Source organism: Semicossyphus pulcher, unplaced genomic scaffold (assembly GCF_022749685.1).
Source record: "Semicossyphus pulcher isolate SPU_LCO1_2020_fin unplaced genomic scaffold, fSemPul1.0.p SCAF_3, whole genome shotgun sequence".
NCBI classification, from domain to species: Eukaryota; Metazoa; Chordata; class Actinopteri; order Labriformes; family Labridae; genus Semicossyphus; species Semicossyphus pulcher.
Window position 1 is genome coordinate 7,360,901 of NW_027211704.1, and position 19,858 is coordinate 7,380,758.

Here is a 19,858-nt window from a genome sequence, read left to right on the forward strand (position 1 = left end):
ATCTTTGTTATAGACAGTCTTTGATGCTGCTGTTACATCCTCACAGAGCTGCTTACTGTTTAATGTCTGTTTTAAGACCAATGTGTTTGACTCCCCTTAATTATAATATGACTACATGGTTGCTTTGATATCGTCTATTACACCTATTAACGCCTTTATTAAGCATTTTTCAGATGTGCTCTTTTGTTGGAAAGTGAATTTTTTCTCTGTTGATGCATGCTAGGCTAGCACTTTCCCCCTGTTTCAAGTCTTTGTGCTAAGCTAGGCTAAAGGACCTAAAACTGTCCTTCAAACACAGAGATCAAACTGATATGATGTGTTCAAGTGTGTGTGCGTGTGCGTGCTGCTTCTCACCGGCCTTCCCGATCTGCACAGCCAGTCTGGTCAGTTTGCCCTGCAGCACCGACTTCTCCTTCTTGGTCACGTTAACCTTCTTCACCGGCTTGGCCTCCTCTTTCTCCTCCTTCTCCTCCGACTCTGCGGCGTCCTCGCTCTTCAGCGGCTGGATCTCTAGGGCGATGCCGTCCTGGGTTTTGGCTGGAAGGTGGAAGGGGGGAATAAGGTGGTGTTCGGGGGGTAAAAGGAGGAGAAGGAGGGAGAGATAGGAAAGAGCGAAGAATGGGATGGGAAAGATTGGATTTCCAAGAATAAGGATGGAAGAGAGGACGGTTTTAAAAGGGGGGATAAGAAAAGGCAGGTTTCGGCAGGTTGACAAAAGGTGAATGAATTTAATCAATAAATAATAATACATAAATAAACAAAAAGAAAGGAGGGGGCAGGGGGCAGGGTTCAGGGGAGGTTTGGGGATGAAGGGTAGAGAAGCAGAGGAATCGTTAGAGATGCAGTCAGGAGGCAGAGCTGAAAACGACCGGATGAGTTTCTCAGAGCTCAGAAAACAGACCTCTGATGTTTATCATTAACACGGTGACCCGTTAGCTGAATGCACAAAGCAGCATTTCATCATTTAATGATCACAGAACATTCATGAAAAGGTCCAGGTAGCTTTCAGAGAGTCACAGACGAGCTGGTAGCAGAGCAGCAGACAGAACAGAGAACAGCAGAAACAACAGAGAGGATATAACCCTGACACACACACACACATACACACGCGCACACACACACTCAATACACACACACACACACACACTTTCTTTAAATCACATCAGAGCTCAGAGTTTGGAGTTCTGAAGCCTGACATGGCGTCTGGTTTTGCCGGCTCTGCTCCTCATTTGCATAAACAAACTGTGTATTTGCATTTCACTTCATCAGCTGGGATCCTGTTTGGACTGTAACACTCTACGTGGAGCTGTTTGATCTGCTCGAGCTTACACTGAATCCAGCTTCCACGGCTGTTTGTCATATTTCCATACCAAAGAAATGTGAGCAGGTGATGAGCGGAGACAAAACTAATCTGACACACTGAGTTTGTATGCTGTTTGTCCTCGTGAACACCTGAGCAAACAACACCGACTGAAACTGGAGGATTTATCTCAGAGTCCTGTTAATTGCTTGTCAGGTTGTTAACGTTTGACACTGGAAATGTTCTGATTGGGGCTTAAATTAGACTTTAAACCTAAAACGTAGTCCCTAAAGCCCTATTGGAGAGTCACTGCAATGCCAACATCACTTCTGTAACCAACAATACCGACAGATCATGGACATAAAGCAGCTTTAGATTCCTGGATGAGCAATAAGAAGTTTCAGATTAAAAAAGAAACTTCGGGATAATAATATAAAATTCTGCCTGTTTAATCCTAAATCTAAAGCAAAGAGGCAAATGTTTGAGATTATCTGCTCCTATTGTCCTGTTTTTATTACCTGCTGAGGTATCAAGTACTACATCAACCTAAACTGGAAGCAGTAAAATAATTTTAACAAATTTAACATGCAATTAGCAGTAAGTTGAATTTGTAATAATGAAAACATTGGACCTCATGCAAGAACCATTTCTGCAGAAGGTTTACTGAGGAGAAAATACAAGGATGAGGCGTGTCTTTGGATTCACATATAAAGATAAGACAGTCGTAGAAGAAGAAGTGTGTTGTGTTGTTTTGCACATGCGATATGTTCACAGCCTGAAGACAACGCTGTGAGGCTTAAAGGCTCGCCGTCTGCTGCTGGTTTTATGGTATTAAGGTGTGCAGTTTATATTGTATGTGTAGATGTATGTTTGTTATTATTCAGCCAATGTGTGAGGAGGTTTTAACTAAGGTTCTGAAGCAGACTTGGACACCACTTAAAAATCCTTTTAATGCTATCTACATGTGGCCTTTGATATTGTCTTATTATACTTCATTCTGTGTCTTTACATTGTGTTTTCATGTCTTATGTTACGCTCTTTGACTTACATTGTTTTTGGAAGGTGCCTTGCAATGCCCAAGCAGTGTAATCTTATGCAATATAATCCAATATAAATATATATACAAAATTATACTGTGGCGAAACTAAAGTTATCTCAAGACACTTTACAAAAAGAACAGGTCTAGACCGCTCTCTTTTTTATGTTATTTAGAGAGAGACCCAACATGAATCCACCGTGAGCAGCAACATTTGGCTGCAGTGGCCGAAACCTCGAGCAGAACCAGACTCATGTTGAACAGCCATCTGCCTCGACTGGATGTGCATCTGGATGCATTTAATGTTCAGGTTTTTGACACTGTGATACATGAATGAAATGATATGTTTCATCACTTGAGTCAAAATAAAAGTGGTCGAATGCACAGCATCATTTTTGTCCTCAACATTTACACGAGTGGGGAAGAAAACTTGAGACGACCGTCAATATAATCTAAAATACTCTGGCATAAGCTTTACTCAATATATTTTTCTAGTGCAATAAACATTACATATATTTACTGTGCAATATACAATGTTACTTAAATGCATGTTTGCTTGTTACTAGGGGTGGGAATCGCAAGGTAACTCATGATACGATACGCGATATGTGGCCCACGTTAATATCACGATACAGCGATTCCTCTATAATTGATATTGCAAGACAAATGATACATCACGATATCTGATTAACTTCTTCTACAGCCAATCTGTTTATTTGTAAATGACAGTCTCCGTATTTGGCGCCAGTCTGACGACAATTGTATCGCCTGAATCAGACGACAATATTTTGCCGTACTGATATTTTGTCCCACCCCTACTTGTTGATGTGGATGCCTTAATGCCATCTAAGGTGAAGCGCTTCCTACTTTCATTGTACATTGTATAATAATAAAATAGTGATTAAAAAAGGCTTGATTTTTCTACTTACGGTCATAGAGCTGTTTCCAAAATAAATGTTTCAGCACTAAGGTCACGGTTAAGGTGTTGTACTGGACTGCATTAAATATTCTTAAGTCCTCCGTAATTTTCCACGAGGGGGCCATTTAATGCAGCTCAGTACAACATCAAAACTAACAATGGCCTCAATACTGAAGCATATCATTTAATGAACACCTCTAAGACAGAACAAATAGACTTTTGAGACTTGATTTCAGACACCAGGACTTTAAGCAGCAATTTGACACTCTTGGGTTACATTTCTGCACATCTCTACACCTCCTTTTGAACAGGTGGTATCCATTTAGTTAAAAGGGGGGGTTTACAGCCAGGGATGTTTGCACACTTGTTCAAACACACATAAAAGAAAATCTGAAAATACTAAGTGGTTCCTGCATGGAGCTCAATCACTCTAAAAGAGAGATGTGCTCAGATGACGCACATGTCCTCCCACCTGACGAGTCATATTCTGCAGAAAACATCCACAGCGAGCTTTGGGACCTTCAAAGACTACTTGCTATGGTAGCAGAGAAGCAAGAAGTGTCTCTTTAACATGTAGAAATGTGTTTTTCTGACATTATTATCCTTAAACTCCTTCAGCGTCATCGTCTCTGCCTCACTCTGAGTTTCTTCAGGCTCTTTAAAAGCTCCCACACAGAATATTTCTCTAAAAGGGAAGTCATTATTTCATGACTCAACATGACATTTAGACGCTCTGAATGTGGGTGTCAAACCAGGAAGCTGTGGAGCTTTATGCACATGGTCCACTCTGAAGACAAGCCACAACATAGAACTAACTGACACAGCTTCACATGAACAGGACTGAGACCCACTGACCAATCACAGAACTGTAAACAGGCGCAGCATTGAACCATGGGAGAGCGCACGGCGGGCAGAGGGAGGGGGGTGTCTGACAATCAAAAAAGAAAGCAAGTCAACAAACAGAAGACGAACTCAAAGGATCACCCCAAAGAACTGAAAAACGACAGCGATGCAGAACAACAACAGAGAGGAACAGAGGAGGAAGAGGAGGCTGCAGAGCTGTGGAGGCTGCAGGAGACTTCAGCAAGACATAAAAATAACAGAGAAGAGGGAGAGAGTCAAACAGTGATTACAAGACGACATGAAGTCCTGAGCAACACCCTGCAAGGAGGCAACAGTGAGAGAAATGAGAGGAGTCAAAGGCGAAAAAAAGAAAAGAAACTGAAGATACACAAACAGAACAGACGACAGCCCACAGCCCACTAATACTGCAAGGGTGCAACTCCCACACACACCGACAGCTCGCTTCAGCCAAAACACAGCACTGCACTGTTTGGATCAGTGGGTGTTTCTTTACAGTGTCAACAGAGAGTCACATTTATCATCAGGGTATAATAAATGTGTTGACGTGTGTGACAAGAAACTGGACATATAGAATTTTAAAAATGTAACACGTCCTACACAGTCACTTCACATTGAATGCCTCATAGCAGGACAAATCCTTCCTCGGAGGCTTTTATTGTGAAACATCTGCAAGAATTGCAGAGTTTAAGTGAAGCCTGATGCTGCCTGAGACAACAGGAATGATCCCAGTCTCTGCAACACAGTGAGGCATACAGCTGATTCACTTATTAGCTTATTTATTATGTTTAAATCGATCTAAAATAAAAACGACGATAGCTTGAGCCCTTATTATTTTGTAGCTGAAAGCCTAGACTTCCATCTATCGGGGCGCCAAGACATTTGCTGAAGACGTCATCACATCCTAATTAATCTATGTCATATTGTGTTTAATGGTGGCACAATGCATAGGTTGAGAGTGTGGTTTGGATTCATTATTTTCACTACAGAAAGCCAAAGTTTCAATCTTTCGCTTCATTATGTTGTACCTTTGTCCATGATGTCATTACATCGGTTTCATACGGTGCAATCTCTTAACCCATCGGAGTGATAGTAAACTTTTCAGGAAACTCGGTGTAGCCAGCGTTTAGCGATAAGGACATCCAGCCAAGACTTCCTTTCCTGTGCGCTGCATCGTTTACAGTCCAGTTCGCAACTTGAGAAGCGACCGTGTGTTCAAATCAAAGTGAAATTCTCCCCTCCAGATATGTCTGCAAAATAAACGGCATCATCTCTTGGTTCATTCCATCCCCCGGAGGAGCGCCCGTTCATCTGTTTGTGCCGAGTCTCAGTTTCACTGTAAATAGTAAGTTACACAGAGGCTGCACTCTGGCTTACTTCAGCTGGATGAACCGAAAAAGAAACTTGTGATTAACTTTAATTAACGGCTCTTAAGTTTGCTGAAATAACAACATCATGATGCAGATTAGTAACAGGTCAAAATGAAGCTTTGTCAGGTCTGTCCTCAAGAGGAGAAGATAACTACTTTAAAATGAGGAGTTTGTTGAACGGAGGTCGTATCCATCCTTTTTGATGCATTCAAGGAAGTCAGGAAATCTAAACGCTGAACGGCTTTTGTGACGCAGAGTCAAGGGAATTTGTCTCAAGTCAAAGATTGTTAGCTTAACTTGCAGATATCTAAATCACTATTGGATGACTGCTGACGATCCGCCCGCTTTTGCTCTCCACACGGACTGTTTTTCCTGCATACGACACAGCCCGTTGATACATGATTGGTCGGTACAACTCGGACTACAAATGTTCTATAAAGTTAAACCAAAACACAAAGGGTAGTGATCTGTTTTAAATGTTCTAAAATGAAAATACCACTGGCACTGGCGTACCGTTTCTATTGCAGAGTTCATAAAGTTAATTAAATTCAAATACTTGAATCAGATCCATACGGATCTTGGCAGATCCCTAAAGCCCAGGTATCAGTATCATTACGGGACTGAAAAAGTTGGCACATCGATGACAACGCTAAAACTGAATGATAAATTAAAGCTGAAGGTCTTACAGAGGCCAATAATGCAGACTTGAGAGTGAGAACTCTAAAGTTAAAACTCCTGGAAGGTGTTTCAGCAGATTTTGTTCTCTTTGTGTTATGACAGGAGGTCATCCGTGACTTCAGCTCTGTGAATTATCTCTGTGTGCAAAAGTGTGATGAGCGTCCAAGAGCAAGAAGTGTGTGTGTGTGTTTCTGTGTACATCAAGAAGCATTCTGTCTGCAGCAGATGCTCGAACCATGGGGGGTCGTGAGAAGGGGAGCCGTGTGCGTTTGCGTGTGTGACAGCATTTGTGTGTATGTGCGCCGAGACAGCTTGCAGAGGAAGTTGGACATGTGTTGGATCACACGGGACACTGACGACGGTTGGCTGGTTGGAGCGATGATGTCATCAACATAAACACACAGTCATCAAATTAAATATTTAAAGCCACTGAGGGAGTGTTTGATTTCACCACAGGGACACCCCTGAAGGTTAACCTTAAAGGTCGGACTAGTGTGTCGGAGTGACCCTCGCAGCGGGAGTTATATTTGTCAGAGTGTAACAGGACATTTGGAGGGCAATCAGAGTTTTTCTTAGTGCATGAATTTAAATTTGTAGAGAAGTTTTGAATCATTAAAGATTCATTTGATTCAAACAAACACAATCTTATTTTGTGGAAGATGCCCTATCACATCTAAAAGTATTTTAGGCACAGACTATAAGATTTAGCAAAGATTAAGGGTAATTTTTTTTTAAGAATACAACTTCCTGTTGTTGTTGAGATTATTTCCCATCATGCTCCTGGTGGAAATTTACAAGTAAACACACAAACAGTGGAGAAAACGCAGCTTTTGGCCACAGCTGCCCTTATATGTACAGTTGTTTGCATTATCTGCAGTGATTGCGGCTGTCACGTCAGCTGGGTTAGCATTAGGAGCTAATGGGCCACTGGCGAGGCATTACTTCTCGATAATCTAATACATGTAAAATAGTGTTATGGTAATGTTGAGACGAGGTAAAGATTGACATAAGGCAGCTTAGACTGAGTTATATGATCATGTTACACTCAACCTCGAAAACCTATGGCTATAGTCTAACGACGAAATAGCCTGTGGGAGCGATGGCAAATTTCCGAGACTTCTGGTGTAGCCAGTGGTTTTTCAGACAAGCTATGGAAGTATGTCAGGGCCAGGACTACTTTATAGTTATGCTCCTCATTGTTTACAGTTCGACTAGTAACTTAAGAATGCAAGAAATCAAGTGGAGTTAAAAGGCTGATGTGTTCCGCTGCTTTTGCTCGCCACGTGGACTGATTTCATGCTTAACCAAAGTATGCTGAAACACAATTGGATGATACTTCTTCAGACTATAAATGGAAACGAGTGTGATTTTCTCGAAAACACAAGAGACACAAAACAGTGCTTTGTGACGTACTAGTTTTTCTATCACTGTGAGGACCCTTTAATATTTTAGACGGTATAGGTGTGTGACATTTTGCGATGTGTTCTGTCTCTTTTCTGGCTCTCCACATGTACTGTTTTCCTTCATATAATCAAAGCATGCTGAACTGCAATTGGGCGACACTAATCTAAATACAAAAGGAAACCAGAATGTGATGAGTGTGATGTTCTTGTTTTTCCATCATTGCGAGGACCTTTAAATATTTTAGACGGGACAGGTGTGGACTTTTCGGCAAAGTGAGGACATTTCGTCTCATCCTCATTCCTTGTTTTTAGGATTATAGTTAGATTTAGGTTTTGATTGAGGTTACAGTTAGGGGCAAGGGAATCCATTATGTCATTGAGTACAGACAAAGGCTGCCAGTGTACCACTTTTCAGGTCAGCGTTAGAGGATATCCTGACTAAGACTTCCCTCTTTGTGCGCCAGTCATTATTTTCAGTTTGACTTGTAACTTAAGACACAAACGGAGGTGGAGTTGAGAGATCTGCTAACAGATTGTTTTCTGCACTGATTTTGTCAGATACCTTTCAGAGATTCTTAAAAAGCTAAAATCATCGTTAGATGGCAGCTGATACGTTTCTGGATTGTGTTACGGCTGATGTTTTTTCCCGCCTCATTTGGTCTCCATTTTCCTGCATCAAACCGAAGCCTGCTGTAAAACTCGGACTAGTAATGGTAACCAGAACACTTCCAACACCAAAAATCTTAATCCTTGAATACAGATTTGCATTCATATGCAGATATATGTGAACAGACATTACTTCACACCAGCAAATGCACCTCAACTCCTCAAGTTATAGAGTAAAAGACTGAGAAAAAGCGGCCATTTTTATGTCCCAATTTGGATAGCAGCAAGCATACATTTGTTGAGCGCATTAATATAGCTTTCTTATCTCACATAAAGTTATTCTTTAAGAGAATTTTTATACAAAATATGATTTATGTTGTTTCAAAAACTCTTTTCCGATGCTCAAAATGCCCCAAGATGCTCTCAAGGGGACAAATATAATCCCATAGTCACCCCATGGCCGTTACCATCACCGAAGATGCTCTGATTGGCTGTCAAAGACCTGAAGGTTGAGAGTTGCACCCTGTCACAGGTAAAGCAAGGCGAGAGAACGTCCCCCTTTATACAGCAAAGAGAGAGAGATGGACTGGACACCCCCCTCCTGCCGCTGGGTGAAGGGTGAGGAGGGGGTGAGTAACAGGGAGGATGGAGGGACAGAGAGGGACAGATGGATGAATGGAGGGGTTACCTTTGTTGCGATTTTCGGGGGGTCCTTGTTTTTTACCTGTTCGGACAGAGAGAGAGGGCGGAATGCTGATAAGATGGCTCAAAGGAAAAATAAGATCAAATCAAACTGAGGGAGAACACAAAGTTCAAACTGATAGAAACCCACAGGTGTGTGTGTGTCGTGTGTGTGTTGTGGGCAGGAATGGACCAATCAGAGGAGAGAGACACAAGACTTCCTGCTGCGGAGAACCAATAGCTACAAAGTTTGACAGCAGATCTATAATCAGTTTCTCTCAATTAAGAAATCTTTTAAATGTCAAACAAAAATGTATTAAAAAAGTATTGGCTTGCGACACTATAATGCTCCGGGTAAATCAATTTCATATATACTAGCTTGCTGTTTCTATGGAGATCAAGTATGTCAGCAGGAATTATGGAAAAACTGATTTTAATGAAACGCGGTGGAAGGATGTGTCATGGGCCAAAGAAGAAGCCAATAAAAGTTTGTTGAATTCGACTCGTGAAAATAAAATAAAATGGTGGACACGACAAACAGAGTTACCTGTTTGTTTTAGATATTTTTTTGTTAATCTAAAATTACATAATTATCCAACTAGAGAGGCGAAAAATCTCAATTTTCATTTGTATAAAACATTCCTTGGTCACTTCACGATCAAATATTGGGGAGTTATCTTCTGCGACTTACATATGATCTCCTGACAACAACCAATAATAATTTTGAAGACTAACAACCACTATAAGTCATTGTTGGTCATACCATGGTCTGGAAACATTGCTTTCTTCTTTCCATTTTTTTATTTAGCCAAAACGCTCACACCGATAATAAGGTTATTCAGGTAATTTTCTATGTTTGTAGAGCCTTTTGTATGTCTTTTTTTTTTACCACACCCACATACATGTTTATATTTTCTGCATCTGTAATTGGTACATACTGTATGTACAGTGTGTTCTGCTTTTAAAAAGGGAATATTGAGTATGTATTTTTTTTCCAATTTAGAGGAACATCATAAATACACATCTGACATGATGTTGTTTAAGCGAGGTACAACCATATTTCTATTTGTCTGTTCATTCATCCTCATTATTAATCTACATGCACATGAATACTATTAATATTTTTCTGCACATCACTGTCCTGGTGCTTCAGCTGAGCAATGACAGTTTAATCAAAACCTTTTTTCTAGAGATGTATATATTAGCTGGATTGGTGTAAAATATTTCAACAATTACTGGAAGGATTACCATTACATTTTAAAACGCCATTCACAACTTCCAGACCATAAATTGTCATAACTTTTGCGTTAGGCTTTTCATTAGGCCAAAATTTAGACCAAATTTAAAAAAAATCATGCTTATATGGACTGTTATTAATTTCTGACTGGTCGACCTTGTAATCATTATTTTAACTTAAACACAGTAAAAAATACCGCACAATGCTAAAAGCTCAAAAACTGCATGCACATGTGCTGTATGTAAGGATCTTAATGTTTATTGACCCATGTCAGCTTTCATGCATGAATGATCAGATACACGTACGTATCGGTAGCAGGTGCATTTTTCTTGTCATGGACATTAACTTCCTGTTGCCCTTATATGGAACTATCTGCTTGTATTGTGAAATTAGGTTGCGTCAAGGTCAAAGCCAGCGTGAACAAACACACGTCTATTTGTTATTCAGATGGTGGTTTGTGATTGATGACAGAACCGCTGAAAGTGTGTGTGTGTGTGTGTGTGTGTGTGTGTTTGCACTTACTGGCTCTTATTCTCATAAGATAACCAATAGGTGTGACTCCACACGTACGCATTGCAAGTGTGTGTTTGTGCGTGTGTGTACGAATTAGCATGTTTGTATGCATTAGTGTGTGTACATTTGGTTGATGCAGCCATGTGTGACAGTGAAGGCTGCTTTGTGTCTTTTGTTGTCGACACACAAGAGACAAAAAAAACAGCGTTTCATGATGTTCTTGTTTTTCTATTGTTGTGAGGACCCTTAGGATTTTAGACGTGATAGGTGGGGACTTGTGTTTAATCTCCACTCCACTTGTTTTTAATATTATGGTTAGATTTAGTTTCGATTGAGGTTACTTTAGGGGCAAGGGAATCCATTATGTCAATGAGTACAGACACGTGTATGAGATGCTTGTCTAATATAAAAGCTTCTGCTGCTTTTACCTATTTAGAGTTTTATTTTATTGTTATCTGAAATCTTGTCTTGTGGCTCTCATTAGGAATTCAATATGAGTTTAAAATAATTGACTTGAGTTCGAATGCAAACCTGAGCGTCTCTCTCCGCTGAGCTGGTACATTCAGCCAGTTCACAATGAATGCCTGACAAACTCAAACTTTAGCCAATAAAACAAACAATGAGACAAAAACAAACTAAAGAAAATAAGACATGGGTAAAAGGGGGTTAGCATGATCACAAGCAAATCAAAAGCAATAGAGACCGACTGCACAAGCCTGTTGGTTTACATCAAACTGCTCTGTGATAGTACGAGGATCATCTGGACATTGGCTTTTGAAGGGTTCCACTTCAAGAAGCAAACAGAGGAAAGTACGTTTGGCATTTTATCCAACATCGCATCATTTTTCAACTCAATGCCCAAGTAGAGTGGCTAAAAAATACCATGAATAAGTGAGACCACAATGTAGTTTATTCAGGATGATGCATTGATTATTTTGTCCATTTTAAGGCTGTCGTAAGAGTGTAATACTTCCAATCATATATAACAATTGCTACATTTGACAAGCTTCCCATCTACTGGTTATTTAGTTCACAACAGTGGAAGATTAATCGTTACAATTATCAGTAATGTTTGAAACAATTGCTCCCGAATTTCCGATAGAAGTAGTTTTAGGTAAAGTTAAGGGAATTACGTATTTGTGGATGTCAAATTAGTGTTGATGGTAAATGTAGTTAATTAAAGCACTTAATTTCTCAGTCGATGCTATACTGACTGAGAATGCTCGCGGAAAGTGCTGATAGAGCCAACATGCACCAGGATTCATTGCACGTGAGCAGCACCAGCTTTGGTAACAAGTGCAGGCATTTCTTCATACCTTATACCTCCGATGGACAGATGGAGATAAGGCTGAACATTTTGGAAGAATCTCTTTTACTCATCTGAGTTATCTGTCTCAGTCTATGGTTTAGAATTTAACTTATTCTTAAAAAATCAGAACCCTGTTACAGGCTCAGAAATTTGTATTTACTTGTCGCAAATATATAGAATATATTTCAGCATCCTTTTATGATACACATCAGACTGTAGCTGAACCCAGCAGGTCCCTAGTAAAAATGAACCAGTTAATGATCCATGAAAGACATTGTTTAGAGAGAGATATTTATGCCATGTTCAGTCGCTGTAGGTAGTTAGCTAGTTGCAGCAGACTGAATGATCTACTGTATCTTACTCCAAATACATGTATACCTATATACGGAGAAATCCTAACACGAAACATGCCGTGCCTCGTTTTGGTCGCAAACTTGTACCTGGATAATCACTGCTTAGGGGAAAGGTTTCATGAACAGTCAATTAGGAGTTTACTTGTGAACTTGCTTAAATCTCAGGACAGTGGAGTTTAGCTGATTTGATCACTACTGCTGAACTCAGCCGTGGTCTCATTTATTCACTGATGATGCTTTTGTGATCAGATTAAGGCACTCATAACGTTTATATTTAAACCCTTCAAACAGCTCCGCTGTAATCAGCTCAGACTTGATGAACTCCACCTCCTGACAGAGGTGGCTAGTACAACAGGGGAAACTTCAAATCAACACCAGCTGATATGTGCAAAATGTGCAAATATTTCCATTCTGCACTGTTAATACAGTAGAGTAGAAATATTCAGTAGCTGACACGAGGGTAGCCATCTTTCTAGCCAAACCTTCCTCCCAAAAACACTTCACACACTTATTGTCCTCATATGACCTTCAACACTTCAACATGATCTGGGTTTCTTGAGATGAGTGTGACAGTCTTTGGCTCGGGTCTTACTTTTCTTGACCTTCTTCTCCTCGTCGTTCTCACTGGCACCCAGCAGAGTGAAGATGATGCCAGTCTGAGAGTTGAGGCCGACGGCTGACACCACCATCCTGCCTGATCCCTCCATGACGTGGGTCCCTGAGGAAAGATTCAAGTTTGGAGTCACACCTGGAACTTGGTTTTTCAAGTGACAACAGATACGATTTTTTGCTTTAAGTTATCATTATGAGGTAAACTTTGATTGCCCAACGAAATGGCTATAGATTAATGAAACTAGGGATTCTCGATTTTGGATTTTTTGCCGATATCCGATATGCCGATATTTTACAACTCATTTAGCCGATTGCCGATACCAATACCGATATTTTTTTCCCCCGCACACCTAATTGCAGAGATCATCAACTCTCTTCTGTATTGGAATTAGCGTACAGTATAATGGTGATACTCTTATCACATTTGTTACAACGGTCGGGGTGACGGGTCTTGAGATGGTTAATCAAGTGTGTTAATCTAGTGTTGAAAGACTTTGCCTTGGCTCCTCTTCGCATCACCGAAGCTGAGCAGTCATTGCAAATAGCAGTTTTGCTATCTATTTCGGACACTTTGAAAAACTCTCTCATGCTGCAGGTAGACACACGTGACGTCATCACGCTGAGCCGCGCAGGTCTTCTTCGCGCCGGGGACATTGCGCCGAGGTCGGGCATTTAATCAAGTATGCAGTAGCCCATTATTTTATCGGTTGATTATATCTGCGGATATCGTCGTGTTGGCTGATTAATTTTTAAGCCAATATCGGCCGACACTGATAACGTGCCGATAATATCGTGCATCCCTAAATGAAACCATGTGCATTTCATTTTTTCCCTATAAGTGTTGCTTTCATTGCACCAGTAGAAATGGTGGAGTTCAACAGTTAAGAGTAAAGAAAAAGACCATTGGTGATAGAGGAGGCAAGAAGGCAGAAGAGGAGAGAAGCAAGAAGAGGGAGAGATTTAAAAACTGAAGTAAAACAAGTTAAATGTGGAGCTCTTGGTCTTTTGGCACACTTTCAACTGGATCAGTGAGTAAGAAATCCTTCCTACATACTACTTTTTCAAAGCTACAGGGAGTTTTACTCTGCCTTTATTGAAGCACTGAGATAGGGATTTTCTCCTTGCAGCAGTTTTATGGAACTATGGCATTCCCCAAGGATCAATCTCAGTGCCCCTACTTTTTAATTTTACAGTATGTCACCTCTCGCTGTAGACATGGCATACCTTTCTATGCTGATGACACACATGCTGATTCAGTTTAACTGAATCTGAGTCACAAAACAAGTAAGATAAACCAGAAATACATGTTAATAGTTTGGGAGGCTCTGGTCACTTGTCATGCTTTTGCTGGGAGACCCCTGCTTTCTGTTCATGCTTTCCAAACAACATACCACATATTAGGGGGCAGCTCTTTGATTTACAATAAAGATATTAGAATGGAAAACTTAAAAAGGTTGTATCCAATGCCAAAATGTTAAAATTTTACTGTATCTTAGCATGATGTTGCCTCATAGTCCCAAAGATGCTTTTCATGTATGCTGAATTTTGACCCTTTCACTTGGCAATATAATTTTGAAACTATACTAGAGATTGAAATGTTCATCATAATACATCTTTGGCACAGTCAAATAAAAGGGACTTTAAATGCCTTTTAGAACCATGAACATCGACGGGAATAAAATGTAACTCCAACAGACCCAAACTGATTTGCCCTTGTTGTGCAATGAGGCACTTACTGATTTTACACCTACATGAAATGTACTGACGGTGATTATACCTTTAGATGCTTTGATATCTTTGTTTTTCATGTGCATTAGTCTCTAACTCGTTTACTGTTTTATATTCCTACTGTCCTATTAAGGCCTTTGACGTGTCATTCTGAGTTGTACTTACCTATATGAAAGGTGCTATACAAACTACACTGACTGATTTATCATTTATCTGGTCTGTTGGGACATGGATATAATGCTAACTAATTTATTACAAGACTGGATTTCGGGTGTGCCACTTTAGCTCAACGTTTAAAGCAAGTGCCCCATGTATCAAGGCACAGCCCACAGTGGCATGCGGGTTCAACTCCTAACCTTGGCCCTTTGCTGCATGTCATTTCCACTCTCTCTTTCTGTATTTCCAACTCAATCCACTGTCCTATACAATAAAGACAAATGGCCAAAAAAATAATCTTTAAAAAGATCGGATTTTCGTTCCAGACAGAACATTCGTTTTTTGTTTAAGGGTCTAACATATCGGAATCTCTCGCTCACCGGACAGCAGCATGGGGTCCTTCTCCAGAGACTTGCGGACCTGATCGGATTCTCCAGTAAGGGAGCTCTCGTCGATTTTGAGGTCGTTGCCTTGGATGAGGATCCCGTCAGCAGGCAGTAGGTCTCCTGCAGGCACAGAGGCACAGAGAGCGCATTTTATTTATTTTTCAGAACAGCTTCAGTGTAAACAGATTGTTGCTCTTTGTTTCAGTCCTCCCTTCATAATAACAATTAACACTAAGACGCATGTTTGTATGTGTTAGTGTACATACAAACATGCATACAAACAAAGGAGGCAGCACATATAAAATGCATTTTGTAGAGGTAACTCTTTAGCTTGTATTTAAATGTTCATTATATAACAACTTTCTGTGTATGTGAAGATTTCCCTTCAGGTCTACACTGTATGGCCACATTTCCCTTTTCGGTCAATGACCTTGACTTCCTCTTAAAGGAAATCTTGATGATCTGGTATACAATGATAATTTCAACCATAGTTTGCTTCCAGAGTTTGGGGAAGGACCTTTCCTGTTTCAACAAGACTGTTTCCCTGTTTACAAAGCAGGCTTTATAAAGAGATGGTAGTGAGTTTTTTTCTCAACCTGAACTAGAGTAAATAAGCCTGAGATGTTTTGTAAAACTAAAACATGTAAAAACGTATTTCATAAAAGTTCATGAATGTAGAAACAGTCAGAATGAACATCAGACTCTGTCTTAAAGTCTGATCTCGTACCATATTTGATCTGAGCGATGTCTCCCACCACGATCTCGGCCACGGGGATCTGGATGACCTGGCCTTTGCGGATGACGGTGAACTTCTGTTCCTGCTCGATGCGACTCTGCAGCCCGCGGAACTGCTTCTCCTTGGACCAATCATTGAAGGCCGTCACCAGGACCACGATGATGACAGAGAACAAAATGGCGGCGCCCTCGATCCAGCCAGCCTGGGACTCTCCCTCGTCCTCGACGCCTCCTGCGACCTGGCCACAAGCTGCGAGAAGATGGGGACAGGTGGAATTTAAATATCTTTAACCAAATAAATATGTCCGATGATATTATAAAGTTTTTCCTTCTGTTTTGTACATTAAACGTAAAGGTTATCACTATCTTTACCATTTGTAGAATAAGCATTACACCTGTTTTATCATTTCTTTCTTTTTTGAACACCTTCGTACAGGGCCGTAACCAGGATCTTTATAAATACTGAGGTCAAATCATATTTCTGATTGGCCAAACAATAAATAAATACGCTATATTTGAATAAATGAGATAAAATAAATCACACGATTAAAGAATGAATGAAGAAAAAGCGGCTAAAAGCTTTACACACAACATAAAAAAATACAGAGAACTTGACCTCAGTGTCTTCAGGCGGCATCTACAGCCCTGCTCGCATTCATTTTGCCATTGAAAACTAGAGAGACATTGACTGTACCGACCTTCACTGTCACCCCCTGGTGGATGGTAAAAGGACAGTCCCAGTGAGATGATGGCGGCGATTTCCAGGATAATAAGCGTGACGTCCTGCAGAGCCTCCCACACCAGCTGCAGGAACGTCTTGGCCTTCTTAGGGGGGATGAAATTCTGGCCGAACGCCGTGTGACGTTTTTCCAAATCAACGGGGTTACCGGACAGACCTGCGGAAGAACACAAGACATTAACATTCACATCAATACAGAAAACCTTTGCTAAAAGCAGGAAAGAGCTGGGAGTGTGTCTTTGCTTTGGTAAATGGTAAATGGACTTTACTTATATAGCGCTTTTCTAGTCTTTGCGACCACTCAAAGCTGCTTTTACACTACATATCACATTCACCCATTCACACACTGATGGCAGAGGCTGCTACGTAAAGTGCCCAACTGTCAATCAGATAGCACATTCATGCCCGTTGGCTATGCCACCGGGAGCAATTTGGGGTTCGGTGTCTTGCCCAAGGACATGTAGCCTGACGGAGCTGGGGATCGAACCTCCGACCTTCTGATTGAAAGACGACCGACTCTACCACTGAGCCACAGCCGCCCCCGCTTTACAAAACAATTGATGTTTGGAGTTGAGAAAGTCCAAGTCCAAGTAATATTGGATTCTAAGCTTAATCCAAAAGGCAACTGGACTTGGTTGAAGTTCTTAAAGACGATTCACATCTCATCTAAAAGGCTTCTTCGGTTCTAACTTGATTGGTGGACAGAGCAAGAAATATAAGTCTATATTTTTAGCTCGGTCCAGTTGCCTTTTGGATTAAGCTTAGAATTACCACGACCTGGATGACTGAGAACCTTCACAGACATGTAATACTGGACTAGAAGTCTTGTTTAGGGTGTTAGAGCTCCTGTGAGGAACTGAGGAACGGTTTGTGTTGATTTTGGCGCCCCCTGTGGACGAGGCCGTACCTCTTATCTTTTGCTGATTTTGTCCTGTTCATGCTTAAGCGGTGGTTTTTAACTAAAAATCTCATCCCGCTTTCTTTAACAAATCTCAACACAATACACGACACAAATGAGTTTCAGGTGTGCAGATAAAGAAGTCAGAGATGCTTTTGTCGATCACGTTTGACAGACCAAAACTAAAAGATAACACAATAAACTTACTGACAAATACAGGATGAAAGACCTCTCCAAAAACTAAAAAACGTATTAGAAGAAACGTATATAAAAAGGACAATCACTGGATTCATTAACCTCTGCTGAAACTGTAAATGTTGTAATCCAAAACATTTCTCTTTGTAGACATCTTTACAGTCGCTGCTCTTCTTATGAACCCATGAATCATTTCAGCCCCTGAGACAAACTAAATTCTTTTATCTTGTGTCTCAAGATATCATAACATCATAACATCATCACATCGCAGCAGCTGCAACTGTAAAGATACATGATGTAACTTTGTCCCCCTTTTATTACTGGTTCAAATGGATGTTCGTGCTGAATGGAGAGAGACGGTGTTAAAGTCATGACCTCTGTTTCACTGATGTGTAACTGAAGGAAATCTTTTATTTCAGCCTTTTTTCAAGAATGCACCACAGCTGCGATGATTTAAACAAATAAAATCTATGTCCACAAGAAGTCGGGATGAGCCAATGTGTGAACGCAGCAGGTAACAGTCAGGAACATTCACCGAGAGCGCGTGGGCGGGGTGATGACGTTTATATCATGTGACCGGTGTGAAACCACAAGAGTGACACATAACATGGTGATTAAAACACCCGAGGTTGAAGAAGAAGGACCGTTTACAAGAAGACAGCAAAGATATCTGCAGACTGGAGAGAGGAAGAGATTCAGGAGCTTGGCAGTGAGGGCCGACACCAAATTGTTTGCCAGAATTTTCTGGAAATTGTCAGGAGTGCATGTGTGAAAATGGCTTGCCTCTACCTTTCAGATTCGAAGTTTAGCCCCAGAACATCTTGGACTTATGGGAATTGGTGTATTTTACACCTGTGATACACTGTTCACTCTATTCTACCATGTTTTTTATTATCTCCCAATACCGTTTATTTTCTCTGGTGTTATTTTTGTATGGTATTGTTGTATTTTATTGAAGTGTTAAAGTTCAAAGATCTCAGTTTTGTTCTCTTTGGCGGCACCTATGGTGATAAACGGTAATTGCAGGAGCGCACTTCCCACATATCCGGACAGTGTTGCATGTGTGACGTCCGCGGTTGGCTCCAGTTGTAACTCTTGATTTTCCTCGCTGACGGTCGCTTTCCTTTTCAGACTGTTTGCCTTCATCTGAGCGTCGAGTTTGTTTCTTTTTCTTTGGATTTTCACTTATTGTTGAAGTTGTATCTGTAGTCATCCATCTTTTCTTTGTTTGTTCAGCCATAGTAGATTACTGTTTACTCGCAACACTTGCAGAGAGCTGAAAAGCAGCCGCTTAGCTCCGCCTACCCTCTCTGGCAGACCAACCACTGCTGGCTGATGGAAAACGCGTCACTAACTGGGCGCCACTGATGTTTTCCACTAAAGTTCACCCAGTCCGTAATACTGCAAATGCAAAGGCTTTCATCAGTGGGCCATAGGCTCGATCACCATTGTGTTACCTCATTCAGCGATAGATAGTGACTTAACAGACATTTATTTAAATGAAAATCTTTAAGATTATTACTTAAAGCACCTGCAGCAATTCTGCAGAAAAGATGCTGCAGAATATAAGTTTGATTAGATAGGGGCTAAAGATAAACAACTATATTACACATTTATCATCCAAAAAACTACTGTGCTTATGTCAACATATCAAGCAACCCACAAAACATGTTAGAGAAAGGCTGTGTTTCTGTTAATTCATTCTTATCCGTTTCCTCAGATCTAATCTTTTCATTGAAAACACTTTTGCTGCAGTCGTTTGCAGTAAAACCTGAACATGTCTCGTCTCCAAACATGACCAGACGTAGGATTAGCTCGCAGCATAGCTGAGCTCCCACACTGTGAGGGCAGAAGATGCTCTGTAGTTATGAAACGTCAAGATTTTACACGTTTCTATAAACAGTAGTTTTGCAACATGACCCACTTTAGTTGCTGCAGTGTTTCCTTCCATCGTGTTTGTTTGGGAGAATCACCAACACAAACGTTCCACCAGAGAAATGATGCACTTTGTATTCATTATTTCCTCTTTCTGTCGGGAGACTCAGAAACAGACTCAAAGGTCAGACGAATGGTGTGTTCAGGGGCAGCAACAGAAATTGGAAAAATAAATTCTATAATTAGGAGTGAATTCTAAACAGTTCAT

The 19,858-nt window shown here is 40.7% G+C and overlaps 1 protein-coding gene across 6 annotated transcripts in view; it reads right to left on the minus strand.

The window, feature by feature from the left end:
• Positions 1-19,858, minus strand: part of LOC138605564 (plasma membrane calcium-transporting ATPase 1-like) — a 121,009-nt gene that overhangs the window by 39,957 nt on the left and 61,194 nt on the right. For 4 of the 6 annotated variants that reach the window (XM_069677908.1, XM_069677914.1, XM_069677909.1 and 1 more), the window contains exons 3-8: positions 16,582-16,779; positions 15,876-16,133; positions 15,143-15,268; positions 12,859-12,984; positions 8,862-8,897; positions 355-537 (exon numbers count right to left, since the gene is read on the minus strand). In XM_069677908.1, the coding sequence (XP_069534009.1) occupies positions 355-537; positions 8,862-8,897; positions 12,859-12,984; positions 15,143-15,268; positions 15,876-16,133; positions 16,582-16,779 (927 nt within the window). The remainder of the gene's footprint in view (positions 1-354; positions 538-8,861; positions 8,898-12,858; positions 12,985-15,142; positions 15,269-15,875; positions 16,134-16,581; positions 16,780-19,858) is intronic. The other 2 variants (XM_069677911.1, XM_069677912.1) reach the window with 1 other exon arrangement.